The following is a 25,201-nucleotide window of genomic DNA, read 5'->3' on the forward strand; positions in this document are numbered from 1 at the left end:
CGCATATGGATCGTCAACACTAATCAGTAGAGCATAGTCTGGAGAGTTTAATGCTTGCGTGAGACGGAGGAGACGGAGTGAAGATGTGTGTCACACCTATCAGGCATGTACATACTCAGTCGGGCATGCACACACGCAAAGGCTTTCTGTTTTTACACTGCACTTAGCCGAGGACTAACTGCATTGTAGAACCTTTTAAACCCTCTGCTAATTGAGTTCTTGGCCCCAGGACAAGTCCCTCTGGGGCATTCTGAAGTGGGCTAACCATCATGTTAACCTCTGGCTAATCTTGTTCTGAGGCAGGGATAGAGCTAACTTTGCAGCGCCATCAACAATATCAACAAAGGATTCAATCGCTAACTCTATTGACAGTAAGAATCCACCATGACAAATACACTAGAGGATCTACTCTGTTGTTTGAAGAGTAAAGCAACAGAGAGAACCATAAACCACTACTCTGCACAGTAGGGGACAGTGGGAAATGCTGTGTAAACCCAATGGTGTGTGTATGTGTGTGTGTGTGTGTTGTTGTGTAGGTGGTCCGCAGGAGTTTCAGACTGATGTATGAAAGATGATACTGATGTTGACTCATTTTGCAGAGGTATTTCTGCTCGTGTAGAGTGACGGGAAAGGTGGGAGAGAGGAAGGTGATGGATAAATAACAGGTTACCAGTCACACTCCAACTCAGGCTGTTGCGAGTACTTGGTATGCGCCGCCTTAGACCACTGAGCCACACAGAACATATTAAACCAGGCACATTCTCTAAAGGTTACCTGGAGGGGAGGAACACCCCGAGGCGATGGGTTAATACCAGTTTTGCTGAAGTAACAAAAAAACGACATCTTTGATTTTATTGAACAAGCTTTCCTCTTCCTCAACCAGGCCTGTTTGTGTCACACAAAAGATCACATAAGGAGTTTTAATTAAAGTGGTCTTTGATCAACTATATGGATATTGCATCACCACTCGGCCTTTTGTTGCCAATGGTGATATGTTAGGGCTAGACTTGGGGGTATAACTGCTACTGGTGCAAGATCCACATTCAATTTTATACAATAGAAATGTAAAATTATGTATGCAATATAATTGGTAAGTGCAAATGTGAGTGTAAACAGTATCTGCAGAAATACACAGAAATATCCGAAAAAATAAACATACTAACGGAGCATATTCTCTGCTCATAGATTCCCAACCAAACTCTATATTTGTAAGATTGTCAATGATCCAAATCTAGAAATCTAAATCAGGACTTTATCCATGTTGACTTTTACCTAGTTGGCTGTCTCTGCAGACTGTAAAATGGTGAGAATTACTACCTTAATGCTAACAGGCATAAAGAAAAGTTTGCTCTAGCCTCCAGAGTACCTAGGAGATCCTTGTGTATTTATACTATATAATCAAGCAGCCATGCCATACAATAACATTAAAAATAGAAGGAAGGATGGGTATGAATGAAGGTAATTGGTATTAAAATAAAGTGGGAAGGATGGAATATGTGAGGGTGTGAAAAAAACAAAATGGGTGTGTGTAAGAGTAAGAGAGAGAGAAAGAGAGAAGGAGGGAGGGAGAGAAAGGACAAAGAGTCTGGGGGCACGTTCTTCTCCCTTCAGCCGGTCTGTTGGATAAATGGTTATCGACAGGCCTGCTACCCGAAAAGAATTACTGATGGGACTGAACTTTAGTCAGACATGGCACCCGTGTGTGTGTGTGTGTGTGTGTGTGTGTGAGACTGTGTGTGTGTAAGTGTATGTGCACATGGGGATGCATGAGCTGACATGTCTCTGTGCCTGTGAGCATATGAGTGTGTACAGTACATGTAACTGCATGTGTGTGAGCGTGTATGTGTATGTGTGTGTGTGTGTGTGTGTGTGTGTGTGTGTGTGTTTGTATGCATGTGTGTTTGTGTGTGCGTGTGTGTATGTGTGTGTACGTGTGTGTCTGTCCAGAGCTGCTATAAATGATGCTGAAGATGAATTTGCCAAGCTGTCTCCGTGGTCAACTATAATCTGAGCTGAGGCAGACCTCCATCTGCCCTGCCCCACACACACACACACACACACACACACACACACACACACACAGTGTACACCTGAATGGACACAAGACAGAGGTGCAAATGCATGCACACACATGGCCTCACATGAACATAAGCACATTCTCATTCACACACACACAAATACACATACTCACAAACACTCAAGTACCCAAATACATGTGCACACACACCTGTGACCAAACAGGTGAATGCACACACACAGACAAACACACACACACACACACACACACACACATACACGGCTGCCGTCCAGAGACAAATTGCTGCGTTAATCATTTTTCTCCATACTTCTCAAAACCACAGACGGCTTTCTTGTCATCTGATCCAAGAAACCGGAAAGCAATATTCCCTAGCTGTCTCTCTCTCTCTCTTTCTCTCTCTCTCATCTGTTTCTGCTCCTGTCTTTGTCTCTCCCTTTCTCTCTCCCCCTCCCAGCCCCTGCAGAGTATCTCTTTAGCAATGAATAGCAGCCATGTTGTCGCTGTGTTTTGCTGCTCAGTGTGTCCCATGCCATCTGTGCCTGCCTGGCTGACTGAAAATAACACAAAGCCTATACAGAACATCAGTCCTTATAGCACATAGTTGCCATCTACCTGCGTGGAGACGTACTTTGAATGAAAAGTTCCACTCCAAATCATAAAACAAACAGTAAACATTAATGCTCTGACTGAAAATCTCCACTATATTTCTTGGGGGAGGAATAACATTTAATAATTCTGATTCAATTATTAAGGGTTAAAAATAAAATAATTCTTGAGCATTTGATCTTTGCTTTTATTTCAAGGTCTGTTACTGTCATTTTATGAATGCAATAAGCCACTCAAGGCTGTGCTTTGCCTTCATTTTAGAACAGTTAAGAGGGTTTCAACTACACCTCTGAGCTATTCTAAAATCACTGGAAAGGACAGACTCTCACAGCTTATTGCTAAGTCATAACCTAAAGTTAATCGTTCAATACCTTGAAAATATGGAGTCCCCGGTCTGTTAAAGGGTTCTCATTTTGGCAAGCATGAACTTAAATTACCTGCTACGCTTTCAAAAGTGCCATAATTTGATTCAATTTTGTGCCATTAATTATTTTGTAAGTGTCGTCAATTTTTCAAATGGCAGATCTCTCATTTCGGAATGAAAAGCAATGATGAAAAAATAATGACTTTAAATATATATAATTGTCAAAAAATGGTGTTCATCTGTGTGTTTTCAGCGTGTGCCAAGATATCTTCCGAGCCTTTTCAGACACAGCAGTGACAGCACAACAAGAAGGATCAGTGGGGCTGCGGGACAAAACTATATCTATGACCTTCAATAGAAAACCATTTCTGGGCACGGAGAATGTTGTTGTCTTCTGACTGAAGAGTTACAGTGTCTTTTTGTCTCAAGGTCTGGCAAGTTTTTGGAAAGGATGTGAAAATGAAAAAATCATCTTTTAAGACACCTCCTTTGGTATGAATCCCTGGGTAATAAAGCTCTCCTGTTAGTTGCCCCTGACATGCATATTCGACTACTGCTGTTGCTGCTTATTTTTGAAAACAGACAAAGTTACTTGAAAATTTACAACGGCATAAAAAAAACACAGAAAAAAAAGTAGAACTTGGTATAATAATAACTATTAGTGTTATAATGTGTGATAAATGAGATTCACAGTCACTAGCAGGAAATAACAATCAAGCGTGTGACGTCCCCATGGATACCTGAGACAGCCAATGCTAAAACTGTCAGAATATAATACATTTACAACTAATAAGTGCTTAAAATAATACATTTGCCAATAAATGTCTAAGGAATATGTCATTTAGGGAAATAAAACAGATGTGAAATATTACTTTGACAGGTAGTGTTACACCCACTAAATGACCTAAACCTGATATCATTCTGAATTCCAGTCAGTAGGAATCCCTCCTATGCCGTACAGTATATAAACCTGAAGCCCTTAGCATTAAAAACACTAATGCTCATGTTTTGAACAAACCATGGTGAAATCTTCCCTCCCTGAGTCCTGCCCTTCACAGATCCCTGTGGCTGATTGGAATTAAACCCATGTCAAGCAAGGTTAAACATAGCCTGCCGACAAAAAGATCATGAAAGTTGATAGGGACGTCTGATGGGAGATATTATGAACTTGCCCGAGGAGCTATGTTAAGATATAATTTGATGCACATTTCATGTGAGAAACAGAATAAAGAAAGAAGGATATCCATTTAAAAAGAAAATAAAGAGTTCAAAGATTAAAGATTAAAAGGTTAAAGAAAAAAAAAATCTTTGTCATCTTGACCAACGGCAGGTGTGTTAAAAATAAATTCTTACTAACAATGAGGGCAAGTCAATGTGTGAATGAGAAAAAGAGAGATCTGACAGTCAGTAACCATCATCGATCATCGTTCCTCCATGACTACTCTACAGAATCCCATCAAATTAATTCTCATTTCAGGTACCAAAGAGCAGGTCAATGAATTAGTGGAAAAGAAAAGCCATATAGATGTGGCTGCTTGCAGGGTGGGCGAACTCACTAGCAATGCTACCTGTCTTTATGCTTTTTAGCATTACAACAATATTAGTTCTTGGTTTGCTGATAGCAGAGACAGACGGTGTCTAACAAATTAAAAATAAATGATTTGGATGGAGGAAATGTTTGAATGGGGTTTACATGCGGTTTTTATTTGATTTTTTTTCCCACCTAGCCTTGCCTAGTCTCCATATGTTTCTGTACCCACTATATGTACATTAGGAAGAAAAGTTTGAACAACAATACAAATATTTAGTCTTTACCTTGGAATATGATAGAAGACATAGATGAAAACAATCTCTGTCACAACCCTGCAGTTCTACCAAGGCACTCGACTTGAGAAGTTCACTGAACAAAAGGGAAAAAAATGTGCTACATTCCATGATCAAGTTAAGAGGAAAAGTAATACCAGCTATCACACCAGTCATGACCTCCCTGATGAAGGCTGCGAAAGATGTTGCTTTTGTAATTACACATTCTTTTGAGCTTTGATTGGAATTTAATTAACACTGCCAGAAATATAAAGAAGATCTGAAAGACGTCCATGAGGCTCATAAGGACTCGAGATGTTTTTGCGCCAACATTTCTAAGATTGCTCTGCATACATACAATCTGTCTTATGGCTTCTTGGTGATGATACTCGACTCTATAAGTAGACCGTTTTTTATAACAGTGCAGAAAGCAGTGGGAAATATTGTTTTCAGTTTAGAAGGTGACAAGAACAATGTGGGTGTTGCACTGGGTGAAAAGAAGCACCGATATAATGAGAAAAAAATACTATTGGTAATAGTTAATGGGGGGAAAAGATTTCATTGCCTTGTTCCCAGGGTAACAGAGCTTTAAGATTAATGATATTCTTATTTATCATAACAAAACAAATTCATTACTACCACCGCAATGCAGCAGCACAGCTAAAATATGAGCCTCACAATGCCTATCTCACTTCATCCTAACAAAAGAAGCCTTAACTAAACTAATATCCTGTATCTCGCTCTGTGATCTTCTGCCGAGTTCGGCTTTCATTAAGCAGTATTTAAAAAATGACTGTGTACGGATACGAGCACAGTACTGTGTGTGTGTGTGTGTGTGTCTTCGCATGTGCAATGCATGCATGTTGTGTTTGTGTGTGTACGTGTGGGAGTGTGTGCATGTGAGTGCGAACCGTCAGTTTTGGCTGGCTGATATCTCGTCCAGATTTAATTTGTGTAAAAAAGTGTTAAGCAGAGCCTTGGGCCTTGAGAGAGACAATCACACAGACTGATGAAGTCAGGCCCAAGCATCCACTGTCAATACACAGTCACTATTCTCTCTATTGTCGGATGCCTCCATTCAGGCAATAATCACACCCGCTACAAAAGACATGAACACTTAGGTTTCTTTCAGAGCTCCGTGGACGCGGGAGTGGGAGTGGATTGTAGTGTGAGTTTGTATGTAAGTGTGACTGTATTTTGTATCTGTATGTGTGTGTGTGTGTGTATGTGTGTGTGTGTTTGTGTGGGTGGGTGTGAGTGTGAAAATGAGTGTGTCTACATGTTTGATTGCATGCATTGGTGGATAGTTAATATTCATTTTTCTTTGTTTTGTTTTCCTGTTTGCCTATTTGCGCGAGTGTGTGTGTTTTAGGGACGTGTGTATAAGTGTTTTTGGAGGTGTGTGTGTGTGTGTGTGTGTGCGTCATGCTGGTGTGCCTCCCTGTGTATTTGTGTGTGAGTGAGCATTTAGCAATGTGGCATCACTTTTCAATAAGGGGTGCAATAGCAGCTATTGACCGGCTCTGCTGAAATTAATTTCATAAAGCAAAAACACGTCAATGCGCTCGCCTGCAGGTAAATTGATTCTGAGGACAATATACTGTGGGCTGTGGGGTGGGGGCTGGGGGGGGGGGGGAGGGTGGCGGTAATGAAAGGGAGAGAAAGAGAGAATATTTTGTGTATGTGTGGGTATGTGTGGGCGGGCGGGTGCGAGCTCACGTGCGAATGCCATTGTTTCAGAGTGCCGCTAGCCTTATTAAAGGGCTTATTAGAGAGTTCCAAAGGGGCTTCCCTCCCAAATTACTTTGGAGAGACAAACTCTTGACTTTGGGACTAATTGAACTTTATTGCCACTACAGATGCAATTCAATAGAAGGCACAGCATAGGGATGTAGATTGCGGCAAACTTCATCACGCGGAACTTCATTGTGGAACTGGTTCATGTGCCATTTCTCAAGGTGCTGCAGGAAAAAGCAAAACAGCTTGAGCAGTTTCAAAGACTGCAACTATTGTGGTAGGTAGCAATTCACAAGCAAGGCACATTGTCCCTCATACAGTATGTGTGCAGTTAGCCCCTTTGCGTATCTTTGGAAACCTTGGGATCTTGACTAGAATAAAGTTCTGTGAGTTTGAACAAAAGGTGGAAGAGATTAACCCCTCACCACATAATACACACACACACACACACACACCTCGGCTTTGATCTTGTTGTCTCCAAAGCAGAGGTGCTGTAGGTAGGCTGCAGCGTTGGACTGCACCGATGGGAACTGGTGCTGCAGCATCTGGATCACCTCTGGCAGCTCCGGATCCCTCCACCCAAACTCCCTACAGAGAGACAAACAGACAGACAGAGGCACTTTGATTCCTTTTGCTCTTTCACAAAGCATTTAGCTGAAAAAAATGAGAGATTACTTTAAAGCAGTCCAATAAAATCACACACTCGCCCCCCCAACACATCCAGAGCTATACGAGTAAATACACACACTTACACAGTGCAGAGAGAGAGACAGATGGATAAAATAACAGAGTGAATGAGAGAGATATTAGAATGTCAAAATCCACTTTGTTCTGTTTTCAGCCAAAGAGCTCTCATCTCATCTGAGAGAGCCCTACAGGCTACGCAACGCTGTGGGTTAGAAATGATGCATATCACATACACAGAATGCTCAATTTGCCAAAACACCGCCATTTCCACCCATCGCAGGTAAAGGAAATGAGAAATGGTGAAGAAGATGAGGCGTCAAACAGAGGGCATCCATAAACACTTTTACAATAGGTGGAGGAAAGATCTGGGTCAAACAGTATTTGACAGTAATGATTTATTCTACCTAGAGTACCAGATGGGTGGGTTTACCATGAAGGGCAACACAGTGGGTCCCTGAAAGTCTCAAAAGTCTTTGAAAGTAATAATCAGAGTCGTATTTTTATATCAATAAATGTCAATTTTGTGACTCTCTATCGCCAAGTGATTTATCCTATACCCGGTTTATGAAAGCTTTTACATTAGCTGCTCGAAACACCCAGAGTCTGGTAACTTTTTTCTGAGAAAAATCCTCTGCCACACAGGAAGAGATGTATTTTACATTTCCGGCAGCAGCAGGAGCGGTTTGTGCAGTGCAAAAACACCACAGCAAGGACCGTTGAGCACCAAAAATGCCACCAAAATAAAAATGAGGATATCTCAGACTACCACCTTGAAGGTCAAGTGAGCTTACTTTTACACTTGTTTTGTATGCCAGACACCATCTGGATTGACCTGATACGGTAAAATGCAATACAAGCAGGTTAAAATAAATAGTACGAGTTTCACCACAACTACAAATTGACCCGGGTCTGGAAAGAGTATTGGCTGAGCTGAGAAAGCGAGGGAAGAAAAAGTTTGGGCCGATTGCACAGCACAGCACAACTGCAGCTTGCACACTGTCTGCAGTGTGAGTGGTGTGAGTTATGTTCCATACTTTCTACCATTAAGAGTTTACACTCCTCTGAGCACACTGGACAAAGTGAAATAAATGTTTTGTCCCTTGGTAATACCCAGGAAATGGTCTCCTTTATTGTATTATCCCCTGCTGATAATTGTTTTGCCACGGTCCCCCAAATGAGGAAATTACGAGTGTAGGAGTGTGCGAGTGTGTGTGGGCGACTGTGTGTGCGTGCGTGCGCGTGTGTGTGTGTGTGTCTCAACAATCTACTGTAATATTTTCTCTACCGACCGTTCTGTAAACGGTTTCTCTGGTCCCCTCTCTCTTGTTCTATGCTTTCGGAAAACACTCTGTCGACTCTCAGTGTGATCCGAAGAAAACCTATGTTGAATTTTTGCGCCTCAAATCGATTGCGTTGTTTGAGGATTGATTTTGTTGTTTCTGCCTTCATGCCCGCTCATGTTCCATGCCAAAACACGACTGACGGTAATCCCCGTCAAGTCGTTGTGAAAACCGTCAATTTGTTTTGCATCAGAAAGTGGCAAATATGGGACAATTGACCTGCCTGAGAAGGGGGGATTGATGGGTTAGAGGATTGTGCGTGTGTGTGTGTTTGAAGTTTCTGCACCAGAAAATGAAGCCGTGACGCCACGCTCTCATCTCCGTCGGATCAAGCAGACCCAGACTATGAAACATCTGTGAAAAGCAGTGTTCACATTTGCAGGGAGTAAACATGGCTCTCAAAGATAAACTAAGCTCCAACATGGACGGCTCTTTATCTGCCGAATGATAAGTGTTCATTCAGCCAGAAAGCAGGACAGAGGGAGGGAGGTAGAGGAGAGATAGAGGCAGGGAGGAAGAGGAAGGGATTCCCAAGGCATTTAGGGGATTTAGGAGGATAGACCCTCAAACAACGCTCCTTAAATCACGCAGCTAGATACCATCGGGGCATTTTGTTTGTGTGTGTGTGTGTGTGTGTGTGTGTGTCAAGATTAAGATAGGACCATGATTTGTGTTTATGTGGATATGATTGCCTGCGTGCGTATCTGCCTGTGTGTGTGAGTTTTTGTTTGTGTGAGTGCGTGTGCACGCGCACTTGATTCATCTGTGTGTGTGATCGTACTGGAGTGTATGTGTGATTGCATTTGCCTGTGTGCATCTGTGCACTTGTAGGTGTGGATGTGAATGTGCACGCTTGTGTGTCTGTGTGTGTGTGTGTGTGCATGCCTGTGTGGGCACGTTTTTGTGTGCATGTGTCTGCAGCCTATATGTGTATGTGTGGGCCTGTGTGTGTGTGTGTGTGTGTGTGTGTGTGTGTCTGTCACCCATCCCCTGCAGCCTCCCAGCTCTGTCAGTGTAGTTAATAGAAAGCAGAGTGATCTGCTGATAAGATAAGCATCATGGCTCCCCATTAATTAAAAACCCCTAGCAGGGAGAGGGAGAGAGAGAGATAGAGTAGGGAGAGAGAGAGAGAGAGAGAGAGAGAGACTGAGAGAGAGGGAGGGGAGGAAAGCAAGAAAAAGAGGGTGGAAACCAGAGCAATAGAGGGCGACTACGGCAACAACAACAAGCGAGAGAGAGATGAGATGGGAGAGGGAAAAATAAAAAAGTGATAGAGAAAGCGGAAAACAGCCCTCAGATGAGATGCCAGTCATGTCAACACAGGTGCTAATGAGAGCTACAGCCTGGTAGACACACCGCCAGGCGTCAGACCAACAATGAGAAGCAGCGGGACGCAAACAGAGAGAAATACAGCCCTCGAAAGAGAGAACTGATCAAAGACGCCGTGCCAACAAAACTGCAGGGTTCGCACTAAATACCCACACAGCCTTTGAGGAATGCGCAACACAATATGCTGCTACTTGTGCGCCATATTCTTTAATGTCGCTTTGTTATTTTATGCCTTGTGTGGTATTAAATTGCCACGCCTAACAATTTGCTGCCTTTTTTAAACTTGAGCTACATGTTCTATACGCAGCGCACCGGTGGGTATGAAAATATACCAGCCGGTTCCTGGTTACATGGTTACGTTGCCATTTCTTGCGGCGCATGGAGGCGTGATGCAGTGAAAAAAATGCTTTGAGTGGAAATGCCGGGTATGGCAAGGAAGCATTCTGATGTATTGGGAATACAGGCTGGTGGCAAGGGGGTTGTGGGGGAGGAAGAGAGGGGCAGGGAGACAGAGTGATATAACTGGGACAGAGGAACAGACTGCTGTGTGATGGTGGGGCTTTGATGCAGGCACACACACACACACACACACACACACACACACACACACACACACAGAAGTGAAACGAAACGCGATAGATGAGTACAACACATGAAAATACAAGGATTATCAAAGGATTTCTTTCTTTTCACAAGACTTCTCCTCATGTCTCTCTCTCTCTGGGCCTCATGATGACAGCTGAACCTGGATCTAGAGCAATCCCAATGTGACCACTGACACACACACACATATGCACACACACATGCTATAGACAGTACATGTAGTGAGAAAACAGTGCTCATTCAATATAAGCAACCACTGAGGGGACATACACACACACACACACATACACAGTCATACTCTGTGTTTAACAATGCTGATTTTCACACAGATTGGCTGATTGTTGCTGTGTTTAATTCCAATTCCCCTGCCTTGGCGATGGGGCCAGGTTGGTGGGGTGGGGGGGCGGGAACATGAGTGACATGAATATATCTTCCTTTTGATGTATCATTCATTGTCATGTTCCCTGTAACCCTGAACTCCCTAAACTGCATTTAATGCTCAATAATACGGACTATGTGGCAAAGGCAAAGATAACTGCTGATGGATGAATAATGTAACGGAGAATGTGCCAAACAACTAGACTGCTAAAAAAAGATGAGTGCCATTGGGTTATGAAGTTAACTGCCTCGGGTTCATGGCACAGTCAAACTAACGGCATAGAGAGGCAGTTGAGTGGAATGGCCTTGGATATACTTGCAATGAATCATGCTTTTTATATCTGTTGCCAGTGAAAAAATGGCTAGGTCCAGGTGTGAAAAACAGACTTTAACTTGTGGTTTTTCTCACAAGGTATTACAAGAGGCAAAATTATGAGCCTGTTGTATTGAGAATAAGAAATAGCACCAGGGCTGCACAATTAATTTTGTATAAATGTATATTGTGATTAGCTTTCACAATTCATATTTGTAGAATTCAGCAGTCATTTTATTTTATTTCCTGTAGAATGCCCACTGAACTGCAGTAAGTCAAGATGTTTATATAATATACTAAAAGTGCCATGATCGTGATAATCGTGATCGTGAGAAATAATCGGGATTAGCATTTTAGCCATAATCATGTACTCCTATATAACACACTCTATAAAATGCCTCAGTGGGCAGCAGGGTGGTGCAGTGAGTAATGAAACCGCCCTTCAGCTGCAGTACTGGAGTTCCAGCCCCATTTAACAAGCATCCACCCTGCTGAAGTGTCCTTGAGCAACAGACTGAACCCCTACCAGGAGTGTTACTCTGTCGCCGACCCTGACCTCTGACCTCCCTGCAGAGGGGGGGAGAGAAAAGAGAACTTCCCTGCTGGGATCAATAAGATATCACATCACATTAATTCACAGCAGAAAAAAATGTACAGGTAGAGTAGTTTCTAGGGAGCTAACAATCTCATAATAGTCATACCTGATTCATAATGCATTGCTGTGCATGCATTTTTCTGACCTCATTATAATCTTATGATGCCTCGCAATCCACCTGCTGTAAAGTGACGGCATTGTAAGGCATCATAAGCACACTGTAAGTGCATTATAAGTCCATTATATTCACATCAGCATATGATGTATGTTAATATACAGAATGTCCTAAAAAATCTAGGGTGCATCATTTATGATGCCGCCCAGCTCCACATCCCATCCATCAGCATCAGCAAGGCCCACAATGCATCTCGACTGACAGCTCCACACAGGAAGCCTGTCCCGCTGGCCTTAATCTGATTGGACAAGGCCTGTCATGTCTGTTAACTGATTGGAGGGTCAGGACTGGACAGACTGGCAGTGTGCATACCAAAGCAGATGCTAATTAGGATCCTAACATCAATCTTCATCACTGTGTGTGGGAGGGAGAGAGAGAGCAAGAGAGACAGAGATAGAGAGAGAGAGAGAGAGAGAGAGAGAGAGAGGGAGAGGGAGAGAAAGAGAGAGGGAGAGAAAGAGAGCAAGAAAATACAGGCATAGAAAGAATGAATGAGAAAGAGATGAGCGGTATGAGAAAAATAAAAGAAAAACAGACAAATGAGACAGAAAGAGCAAGACAGAGGAATGAGGGAGAGGGAGAGAGAGAAAGAGAGAGAGGGAAAGAGAGAGAGCAAGAAAATACTGGCATTGAAAGAATGAATGAGAAAGAGAGATGAGCGGTATGAGAAAGATAAAAAAAACAGACACATGAGACAGAAAGAGCAAGACAGAGGAATGAGAGAGAGAGAGAGAGAGAGGGAGGGAGAGAGAGAGAGAGAGAGAGAGGGGGAGCAGAAAGAGAGAAAGATGCAATTTAGGTAATTTACTGCCTTGGTGATCAAATTTCTCCTCTTACTCGGGAGAAGCTGTGCTAAATGAGAGCTTGACTTTGACAGAGGGGTAAATGGCGCACTTTTCAAATATTGGCTATTAAATCATTCTAGCAGTCCACACTCACCTCATCCCTCTCTCTCGCTCTCACTCACTTTATCTTTCTGTCTCCTCTCTTTCCTGCATCCTCTCTCCCTTTCCCTCTCTCGCTCATGCACACCTTCTCTGCCCCTTCCTCTCTTTCTTTCGCTTATATCATCTCTCAACTTTTATCCTCTAACCCCTTGCCATTTAGTCTTTTTCTCTTTCACTCTCACTACTTTCCCTTGCTTTAGACCTTTGTCCCTCTCTGTCTATAAAGTAGATGTCAGGAATCTTAAAGAAAGAGAGAGTGTGTGTGTGTGTGTGTATCTTGTATATATACATGTGCTTTTGCATAGTGCTTCTGTCTACAATCGGTGTGCTGTTCATGTGCATGTGTGTATACATATACTGTATAGGTTGGCATGCATCAATCAGTGTGTGTGTGTGTGTGTGTAAAAAGCTCGTCCAAGCCTCCTCATGTGGAGTCTATTAGTGAAGTGATCTCCCAAGGTAAAGTCAATATGAAGACAGAGACTCCAGCAATTATACAGATAAACAGCAGTCAGGCTATACTGAATGAGATGCAGGAGAAGATGCGAGTAAACATTGACTCCAAACACAGAGCCGGGTCTCTTTAATTAAAAGTGTAACTTAATTAAGATGCTATCCAGGAAAATAGCCAGCGCTGTTGATGTGTCACGCTGACGAATGCTTGAATGAAAAGTTCAAGCTCCTTGTTGCCGCGCGACCGGGCCGGTGGAATTCATCTCCGTACGGCTGAGATAAATGTCCTGACTTTTACAACACATCAGCTTCAGCGCAACAATGAATGGTTATGGGGGAGGTGCTGGTGGATATGAGCTGTGTTTGAAATGATTTCTTTCCTCCCAAGGACAAAGAGTGGAAGTTTAAAGAGAGAAGACTGGGAAGTGTCCTGAATTATCTTCCCCGCTCCCTGGATGGTGAATATAGAGTCTAGAGGAACACACAGCCAAGAATTGGGTGAAGTGCACACGCACACGCACACACACACACACACACACACACACACATTTATTGGAGCACATGGACAGTGCATGTTTATTTGCAATGGATCACTGGATTACATGTTCATGGTTATGTGTATGTATGTGAGTGTGTTGGCATTTGTTTGTGTATATTAGCATGTGACTGTATTGACCTCTTGGCCTTGACTGGCATTGTGTTTATTGCATGTTCTCAGGCTGTTTACTATTTGCTGCTGTTTACATCAGCTGCCCATCTTGCTCCTTTTGCTGTCTCGCACTACAACGCGTTATCTGTTCAGTTTTGTGACCATTATGTGTTGTTTGGTGTCGAGGTATATTTACGCACCCATGGATGTACTAGAGCTATTCCATTCCATCATGCTGTACTGAAAGCAGTTTCCTCCAGCCATGTTCGTGTGGAACAAAAGTTTCTCTTCTCTTCTGTTCAACAATGTATGTGTGTGTGTGTGTGTGTGTGTCTGCACAGAGCTCAGTCGAGGCTGACGGTACGAAACAGAAATCCCAGCCACAGTAAAGGAGATCAATGGAAGGTAGGGGGGAGAGACAGGGTGAGGCATGTAATGGCTGGATAGACAAATGGACAGATAGAGACGGATGGATGGAGAGAGGGATAAAATCCATCCGGAAAAAAAGAGCAGACCAAAAAAAAAAAAAAAAATCAGTGTTGAGTCAGCTGCAATGAAAACACCTTGTCTTCTCTCCTCCTCCTCCCTATATTGCTCCCCAGACACTGATGGGCAAATGACACTGACTCTCGCAGAACCCCCCCCCCCTCTCTCTCTCTTTCTCTCTCTCTCTCCGGGCGAATGGAGAGGTGAGGAGGCAGGATTATCTCCACGCTGAACGTAAGGCAGCGAGAGAGAGGAAAAGAGAGAAGAAAATGAGAGGGCATGGACGAGAGTGTCGCAAGAGAGAACGACTGAGAGAAAGAATAATGAATGGGACGGACGCGAGAAGAGTAGATGGTCGTTTTCTCCTCTCCAGCTCATCCCTTCAACATGAGCAGCTTGCTGGAGTCGCGTGCCGCCGCCTCTCTCTTATCCTTTCCATCCCTCTTTCTGTCTGGACATACCTCCATTTCTCTCTCTCTCTCTCCCTCCCTCTCTCTCGCCGCCTGAGATGAGTCTGGAGTGTTTCCACCCGGAGCCCACACAGCAACCACACAGACGAGGAGAAAAATCAATAAGCCTTCTCTATGGCATCTTCCAACAGGGGATAGAAGCTCAGGAGGTTGAATAAAAAGCGAACAAAAGACGGAGTGAGAAGAAAGAGAGGTTCTGAATGGGACTGAGAAACAGTGAATGGGACGGAGATAGAGGTGACGGCTGGGGAAATTGTGAATTGTAGTGAAAAATATATGTCACAGGCAAGCCCAAATGGAACCAGCGCACTCCTAATACATTTTGTTTCCCTATACAGTACAGGCTTTTTGTGTTAGAAAAGGGTGGCAGTACAACTTAGAAGACTTTTTGTAAGAGGCCAACCAAAAATGCCATAGATGATTAGAAAGGAGAAAGAAACATTTGCGGACTTTGTTCAGGCATTCATCATAGTGAAGACTAAGTAAGGTTACCATTATAAATGAGAAGCTATTCATGCTGACTGGTAAAATAAAAGAAAAACATGCTTTTTTTCACTGACCATCAAATGAAAATGCCCAACATTTCTTTGATGAGGGTCAAAAGTCTGCGTGCCTTCTTTCATCTGTTTTCGAGTTCCTAAATGAGTAAAAATCCTTTTCTAGCTCTTAACATTGCGATTGCATAGCATCAAGGATGGAAGAGTGCACTTCAACCGGCAATTCTTCTGCAAGTCTTGAATGAGTAGGAGGAGTGATTATGCAAAAAAAAAAAAAGTCAAATCCAAAAGATGTACTCACAGAGAAAAGGGGGATATGGTACCGTTTTTCTTTGAGTACTCCTTTGGATTTGATTGTGTTCTTTCACTGTATTATTGTCCCTTGAACCGCTCTATCATTCAAATACCTCCACTTGCAGCAGTTCATGAATGTTGGCTTATTCTACTCTTTGCCCTTATTGTAATTTGCTCTGGATAAGTGGGTCTACTTGGAAAATTAAAATGTAGAAAACGTCATTTTTGAGAGAGGCAGGTGCGGGAGGGGCTGGGTGAGGGGGAACATTAGTGTGCAGGGCCATGGAGCGATTTGCCAGGGTAAGGAAAACACAAACGCCTGCACTGGTCCTCGCAATTAGCTGAACACACAGAATGGGGAGGCCTAATCGAATAGGGCATTAAGCTGACAGACAGGTGTTCATTGTATACACACACACACACACACACACACACACACATATACACAGCATATTGGATGTGTACACACGTTGCAAATAAGCGCAGCCACGCACGCACACAAATATTCAAGAAAACACACATACACAGGTAAACACATCCGCCCAAATTACATAAACACACACACATTCGCACACAAGCAGCCGCTACACGCCCTTGCATATGCATTGCAGGCAAGAGCACAAACATCCACATATAAACACACTCCCACAAACAAACTCGTACACTCTCTCTCACACACACACACAAAGGGCAAAAATACACACATATTCACACAGCTATTATCCCACATTTGCTGATCGGTAATTTCCAGCCCGGTGGCACTATTCCCCCGTCTCACAGTGCAATTACTGGATGTTTACACAGCCAAACAATAGGCCGATGAAACATACACTCAGTCAAACATTCATTAGGCGGGCCAACAGAGGCTGAGGTGACCTGGACCATTACAATGTATCACACACCACCCTCATTAAGATTGAACTGTGTACTGTGCTGTGTCCAAAGCAGGAAAAAGGCATAATCTGGTATCCTCAGAACATCTATCCCACCAAAAAAAAAATTTTGTAACAGTGTGTAAAAGTACAATAAGAGATACAGTGTAATAAATGATGCAGTTTCAAGTGGACTTTATCCCGCTGCCAGCCTCATTAAGAGTGACTTGTGTACTCTACTGTGTGTAATGCGGGAGCAAAGCCAAAATTTGGTATTATATGCCACCGCAAGTAGGCGGTCTATTCATTTTCAATAAGAGTTTGGCACAGGAGAGAAGTTGGCTGATTATGACAATGGTTCTCATTACTTACCTGTTTGACAACAAGGAAAAGTGTATGGAAGGACAATTGGCTGTCAACAGACAACTTTACTTTATGCCCCACCTATTAATGCAGTAATACTGGTGCTGATGTGAACCCAGGCTTTTCGGTTGGACAGACTCCTCCTAACAATGCCGCTCTCATGCCTAACCTTGTTTGCTGGACGGTCTGACTTTTAAACTCGTTTCACCACATTATGTGTTACACATAATAGTTGGAAAAAGCAATTACACTAAGATAATCAAGATGGACTGAGTACACATTGCGCCTTAACACATCACAGAGGAAAAATGTTTGTACCCAGATTGTGTGTTGAGTTGTACCAGATTTCTTAGAGTTTCCAGTGAATTTTTGCAGAGGTTGATGAGAAAACTGACATGTGACCCACCATCAGCAGAATGCCCTGTGACAACATCTGACAAGATTAAGGAGAACCACTTCAACTTCACCCATGATACAACACAAGTGAACAAATTGACCAATCAAATCCCCATCCACTAGCCACTCAGCCAATCAAAGCGCAAGCTGGAGATTAGGCCGGTGGATGAATGAGAGCATGCTGGGAAATTACAGTCCCATTGTCTCTTGATTTGCAGGCTGAGATGCAATCACGTCAACGAGTCTGCTCTGGCCCCAGAATGACAAACAAGAAAGGTGAGCTATTTTTACCGGGATGATGCTAATGAGGATGTTACTTTCTGCATGTACGTGTGTGTATGTGTGTGTGTGTGTGACAAACAAAGGCATCGTCACTCTTCAACTCTAATGAGGGTGTCACAGAGTGTCTCACCTTCATTGTGTGGGTGTGTGTGTGTGTGTGTGTGTGTGTGTGTGTGTGTGTGTGTGTGCGTCATGCAACAACAAATTACCCGGAATCATTCCGCCATGTGAATATCATAGTGATAAGGTCAAGCTGGATATTAGCTCTCTCTCTGTGTGTGTGTGTGTGATGGATTCTTCTACCCTCTGGCAGATACCCATTACAGATCCAGACATTTGCTATAGAGGTCAGAGACCTGCCCTGACATTAAACAAGAGATGACTTGCCAAACACACACACACGCGCGCGCGCACACACACACACACACACATATACACTGAATCCTCTCTGTCTTTATCTCTCTCCCTGTCTCTTTTCCCTCTCACACACCTGTACACACTCCATGAAACCTTCAAACAGCACACACACACACACACACACATGCACACACACACACATACACACTGAATCCTCTCTGTCTTTATCTCTCTCCCTGTCTCTTTTCCCTCTCACACACCTGTACACACTCCATGAAACCTTCAAACAACACACACACACACACACACACACGCACACACACACACACACACACAGGGACAATTCACTTCAGCAGGCTAACCACTTGCACAAATGTCTCTCTTTCTATCTCACTCAACTTATTTTTCTTTTTCTCTTTCTCCCTCCTCCCTTGTGCATCTTTCCCTCCCTTTTTCTCTCACTCTCCCCTTCTTGCTCCCTTTCTTTTTAAGTGCACTCTCTGCTGTGTGGAGGAGAGGGGCATAGAGGATGTCTGCGCATTCAATTCCAGCACTAAAACACCAGAGAGAGCAGGATAAGTGGAGGCCAAGGCGACAAGCTTCACAGCTCTCAATAAAAGCAATGGATGGATAAAAGATGAGAGGGAGGAAGAAAGGAGAGAGAGAGAGAAAGAGAGAGAGAAAGAGAAGATTTGACGTTTCCAGTGTGCTAGAGAGTAATGGGCAGACACACACTGACGCACATACACAGACACACACACACACACACACACGGACAGTTGTCATCCGTCTGAGCTATGATTGCACTGATCTCACCATTACCCTGAGAGTTTTTTCCCACTTTTGTGTGTGTGTGTGTGTGTGTGTAAGACTTATCCCATATAAAACTTTCCCTGACAGGTTCCATTTGGAGTCCAGACACAGAGATACTGGGCCCTTTTCAAACTCCTCCTCCATCTACCTGCTTCTCCTCTGAGTGCCGGTCAGTACTGGGTCAAACAGTCTAACTTTTAATGGTTTGCTGTAGCCTACTTCCGTGCCACATGGGGAATGGTCGCTACATAGGACAGCACAATGAGTGCCAGAAAGTTAAGATAATCACCGCAAAGTATTTGAAAGTCAACCGAGTGTACTTTTCTGTGATGCATGGTGCTACGTGCAGCAGTTTTAAACATCAATATATCATTGTCAAATATGGTGTGATACCTAGGTATAATTATCGTAAACAAGTAAGACCATGGTCGAGTCGGTTGGTATTTTCTTTCTCATTCCAGCGGTGTTGTTAGTGCTAGTGTTTCTCCAAATTAAGACCATGTTTCCTATAAACCTTTGTTCCTTCCAGTCGCACAGAAGATGTTGCTACTTGTCACCACTCCGCCTTGTTGCTTTGCTCAAAGGTTTTGCTTTAGTGAAGAGGATTAATATGTTGTTTTTTCCAAATGCCTTTCACTCGTTCCATCATCTGCCATTGGAAGAAACAGTGAAAGCTCTAGCTCAGTTTGCACTAGAAGAACAGTGGCCCTCTTCCTGTTTTGTGCCGTAAAGCAGCCCAGCAGTTTTCCTGTGAAATCTGACCTGGTGGCACATCATGTAAAATGTACTGTAGAGGCTGATAAAGGTTGGCAATCTTCTTGCCAGTGGTCTTGCTTGTTTACGGCAATTATGCTAATGTCTCAAAATTAATGTGGTAATAATTTAGCGAATTTAAAATGCTACTCGTAGCACCTTTAACAACCGATCTGTCACTAATTTGCCCCGCTGCAGCAAACCTCACCCATATGGTACACCAAGCAGGTTAAAAAGAACACTAAGTTCTTTGCAATTTTGCAATTTCTTTGCTATTTCTACCCAGGTCTATTCTGAGTACCTGTGGGGAAAAAATAAATAGGATCTAAACCCCATGTGAATGGATTTCAATCTAACCAGTAGAATATTTGCAAGAGTGAAATATACTGATTGGGGCCAAGGCCGGTGGTAGCTATGGGCAGGGGTGGGCTCAGCCCACCCAAACGTGCGTCTTGCCCACCCAATCAAAAGTTAAGAAAAACATTTTTTTTTGTTCAGCCAATGGAAAAATAGCACAGAAAATACCAGTACCGTTTCTAACTTCTGATTGGGTGGGCAGCCTACAGCCCGCCTCCAAAGTCGCCCACTGCCCACCCCCCCTTCTCGTCGTGTTCAGGCGCAAACACACAGAGCTCTGAAGCAGACCCGTCCGCTGCACAGAGTGTGGTCTATTCACACCAAATCAGGTGTTGCGGCACTTCCCGCAGGGTTGTGCGGAGGTGTGCGGGGGTGTGGGCGTGTTTATTTGTGCTTTAGAACGTAACGGCTGTGAAACAATCAGAAAATAATGTTTTATTTCTCTGATTCACAGGCTTTCTTGCTACCACCGCTCCCTCTCTTCACTCACTCTCTAGCTCGCTCGACCACCGCTGCTCTCTCTCTCTCTCTCTCTCTCTCTCTCAATTCAATTCAATTCAATTCAATAGGCTTTATTGGCATGACATTTGACATGTGTTGCCAAAGCACAATTACGATTATGAAAGACAATGTTAAGGAATGAAATTAACAAAAAATTATGTGAATAACAATATTAGTTAATAGAATAAAATAGATAATGAAATAAATAAATGAAATAAAATTATATATATATATATATATATATATATATATATATATATATATATATATATATATATACATATAAGTAATATAAGTAAGGGATCATGTACAAAAACAGTAATCTCAGAGAGAGGAGATGCTTTGCACCAGATTTAGCTACTAGCGAATTTCCATCAGCAGTCCATTTGCATCAACTCAAATTTATTCGATGAAGGGAGAAGGACAGACTGAGGAGAATGATCTGTGTCTGCCAGACCCCTACCCAAAGTGACCTACATTACATTCCATTCATTTACTTTATCCAAAGCGACTTACAACACCAGAAATGGGGACCAATCCACTCCAAATGGCCTGAAACGTGCTCCTAAACATTTTCTGAGGGCACAATGGCAGGAGCTTGCATCTGATCTTGACTCTGACAACCCTCCGGTTGCCAGCTGTCATTTTGCCAGATTTTAGTGCCATCTGGCCAGGGATTCGAACTGGCAACCTTCGGACTACTAGTCTGCTTTTCTAACCTCTGGGCTACCTACCGCCCAAGTTGCCCACCTATTATTTCTACCAGCCCACCCTAATATAGCAGGCTAAAACCGGCCCTGATTGGGGCAAAACTAATTGGAAATATACATCGTGCTTGCACCCCACAGCCTAATCTGCAGTTTATATGCTTTTAATTGCATGTAGTAACATGCATAGAAATTTCCCCAACTTGAATCTACGTCATATTTGCACAGTATGTAGTGTTGGCCATTGTCAAAGTCTCCTCAACTTGTATCTATTCTGGTTTAGTTCTGCATTTGTTGATGGCCATTGTAGTCTCTCTATCCTCTTTTAGTGCAGTATACAGTGGTAGCAAGTGTAGAAGTCTCCCCAAGATGTATTTATCCAGTTTGAATACAGTACACAGCAGTAGCCAGTGCAGAGGTTATAGGTAAAGTCTCACCGACCTGAACCTATTCCATCTCAGTAATATATACAATGTTTCCTGTTGTAGAAGTCCTGGATTAGTGCTGTGTACACTGGCAGCCATTGCAGAAGTCTTTCCCAACCTGCATCAACCTAACCTGTCCAGCTTACAGTTCAACTTGAGGTGACTAGATTCTCCTAGGGTAACGGGTGTGGGTATGTTAATATTTCAGTATTACCGTGTGTGTGTGTGTGTGCACGCGTGTGTGTGACATAGTGCAATCACTGAGCTGAGGCGAGAGGGAGGAAAAACTAATAAACCAGTGATTAGCTTCTGCACCTGCTATTCTCATTAGATCACACTGGGGCAATAACAACATCACAGAGGACTGGGGGAGGTACTGTACTCTCTAGATGCTGCATGACACGACAACCAACATGCTGACGATGATGACGACTATGATGATGATGATATTAATAGATAATGATGAATTAATGATTATGATAATGATGATCTTGACACTGATTATGCTGCTGCTGCTGATAATCATTGTGATTTGGTTTGCGACAGGTTTTTGACAAACACAACAATCGATATGATGATGATGATGATGATGTTAATGATGATGATGATGATTATGATGATGATGGTATTTTACTGGCAGGAGGTCAGGGTGCATGACAACAGATATACATGATGATGAGGAGGAATAAGAGACGGTGCAGGACAATGATGATGATGATTATAATGATGGTGATAATGTTTACAGTGATGATAATGATTATGATATTGATGATGATAACAATCATGGTGTGTGTGTGTGTGTGTGACGTCTCAAACACACTAACAGTAACAGTGGATGAACTGTCTCACAAAAAAGTCCTACCACATTTGAACATTGTGACTTTTCTCACGTGAGAATGTGCACCATACCTGTACACCTGCTTGACCACCGAAACACACACTCACTCACTCACACACACACACACACACACACACACACACACACACACACACACACACACACACATAAGTACATACAACCTTCAAACCTTCAAAAGCAGATTAAGCAAGACTAAAAGCATTCATCCACTTCAAATAAGACTGAGAGGGCGGGAGAAAGGAAAGGGAAAAAGAGATGGAGAACAAAGCTGTGCAATAGGAACATCACTTGCTGCAGCTCTCACGTGGCTGAGGTCATGCAATATGCCAGAGTGCAGACTACGCTCACAAAATGAAAGGTTTCATAGCGATGTGTACATAACATTGGAAACACCTGCTCATGAAACAGACTGACTAGGTGAATCCAGGTGAGAGCTGTGATCCCTTTCTGTTTCCACCTATTTAATCCACTTCATCAAGGGCTTAGGCTTATATTTGCTAGCTGATATTCATTGAGCAATATCTCAATAATACAGATGACTGCATCCTCCAAAAAAAAGCTATAATTTCAAAAGTGGATGTTGTTTTCTTTTCTGGATGTTCACCCACCCTTGCAAAATGATTGCTGGCATGAAAAAGAAACCTATGATGGAATAGCAGTGAAATTATTACTTAGCTTGAGCAATGCTTTCTTGACAGCTCTGTGACAGCTAAAAAAAACAATGACGCTCAGACACGAGCCTCAAATTGCCTAAAAGAATTGGCTCTGTGTGATTTCACTGAAAGAGTCGTGATTGCGGATACAGTTTGAAGATTTATATTTTGTCACTGATTCTCGATTAATACTCTATACTGACGTTAAATTTACATGGGGAGCGTAGCGACTAAACCAATTAGCACTTATTTTCCATAGCTTATGACAGTAAATTTTTACAACAGCAAATGCAACAGCACATGGAGATGGCATAAAATATTTGCCCATAATCTTCAACTGTCACGGCTTAACTATAAGGTCCGTATTTCGCTTGTATTCGGCGATTCAGGCCTTGGCATTGACAAATGGTATTTCAGGTCTGCGAAGTCAGTGGGGTGAATCAGGCACATACACAAAAGGCACAAAATATACATGGGGGAAAAACAAGCACAATCACGCATGAACGCACATGTTACTTATTACAGTATGTGCCGACACTCATACACACACACACACACATGCACGCACACAACACACACACACAAACAAACACACACACACCTTCGCTATGGGTATATGAGTAAGACAACACAAATAACCTTGTCCAGTGACTCATACACAAGGGCCCGCCCTGCATCTATCCCTCAATTTCCCCCTCCTTCCTTCTCTCTCTCTCTCTCCCATCATTCTGCAAACATTAGCGTTTCACTCGAGTCAGGGTCAGAATGCGGCATCTGTCTGGATGATAGAAACAGCCTTTGATGATATTATGAGGTGAAAGCGCATGCACACACAAAAATGCAGATTGACAGCAACTCATACACACACACACACACATACACACACACGCACACACATAGAAGACTATCGTCAGCATGATGAGTGGAGCCTTAGGAATCACTTCATACCCTGCAGCGAAAGAGAGGGAGAGAGACAGAGAAAGAGAGAGAGAAAGGGATGAAAAAGAAGAGAAGTGAAAGAAACAGATTGCTTTAACAGATATGAAGGAGAAGAGGTATATGAGCGTATGCGAACTGTATGTGTGTGTGTGTGTGTTTGTGTTTATACTGACAAGGAGAGAGAAAACACTGGACGGATGCCTACACCTCCCACCCCATCATCACTGTCGAGCGCTCTACCTCCCTCCAGAAGTGTGATGGAGGGATGGAGAGAGCGATGGAGAGATGGACAGATGATGGAGGAGTGTTTCCAAATTGAGTCAGCACCCCTAGGACGCGTCTAGGTTACTTTATCATGACTCAATGAAAAAAAAAAACTTTACTCCGCAAGCGAGTATGAGGAGGGGTTCTTTAATCAAAACAAGAGAATTTTAGGTCCCCTGGGCAAAAAAACCCTACCAAAACACCCAATTTTACATGGTAGATAGAAGTGTTTCCTTTATTATTGATTGAATACAGTGGGCCTCCCCACCTAAGGCCACTGTCAGCACCACACCATCAAACAATCTAATTTGATGGGCATCCTAGAGCCAGTGGGCTAGGCCGCATGCGGTGCGACGTTCCCATGATCTTACGAGTTTGAATCCAGCTCATTAACTTTGTTACAAGACTTTCTCATCTTTTCCATCGCTCTCCACTGCAGTACAATACTGAGAATGAATCTGATTTTAATGGCTTCAGCGGAGAGTTTGTTGTGTCGAAATGTTGGTCGAGACGCCTTTCCACCCAACCAAGAAGCAAAGCGGCGGCAAAAAGAAAGCAGGGTGGCCGACAGATTAGAACAGATAAAAAGTGAGCGTGCTGTGTACGGACCCATGAACAACTAGCATGCTTACTGGAGCACTGTTTTCCCAACATCCTGTTTCACCCAATTAGCTGCTGCTGCCTAATCCCTATGCAGTGTTTGACAACACACCTGCAAAATTAGTCTTCTTTAATTAGCATGCCAAACAGACAGCAATTTACATTAAGAACAATATTGGTTTGAGTGTGTGTGAATGTGTGTGAGCATGTATGTGTTTTAATACGCTGTAAGTACACTTCCACAGGGTGTGATGAGGTGACGGCAACATGCAGATGCTTTTCTACCTCAGCAGCTG

The 25,201-nt window shown here is 43.0% G+C and overlaps 1 protein-coding gene across 1 annotated transcript in view; it reads right to left on the reverse strand.

The window, feature by feature from the left end:
* The window catches only part of ctnnd2a (catenin (cadherin-associated protein), delta 2a), a 248,375-nt gene that overhangs the window by 85,335 nt on the left and 137,839 nt on the right, over positions 1-25,201 (reverse strand). Inside the window, exon 14 of the mRNA XM_078291542.1 lies at positions 7,004-7,136. Within this exon, the coding sequence (XP_078147668.1) occupies positions 7,004-7,136 (133 nt within the window). The remainder of the gene's footprint in view (positions 1-7,003; positions 7,137-25,201) is intronic.

The sequence above is a fragment of the Centroberyx gerrardi genome, chromosome 22, assembly GCF_048128805.1.
Source record: "Centroberyx gerrardi isolate f3 chromosome 22, fCenGer3.hap1.cur.20231027, whole genome shotgun sequence".
NCBI lineage: Eukaryota > Metazoa > Chordata > Actinopteri > Beryciformes > Berycidae > Centroberyx > Centroberyx gerrardi.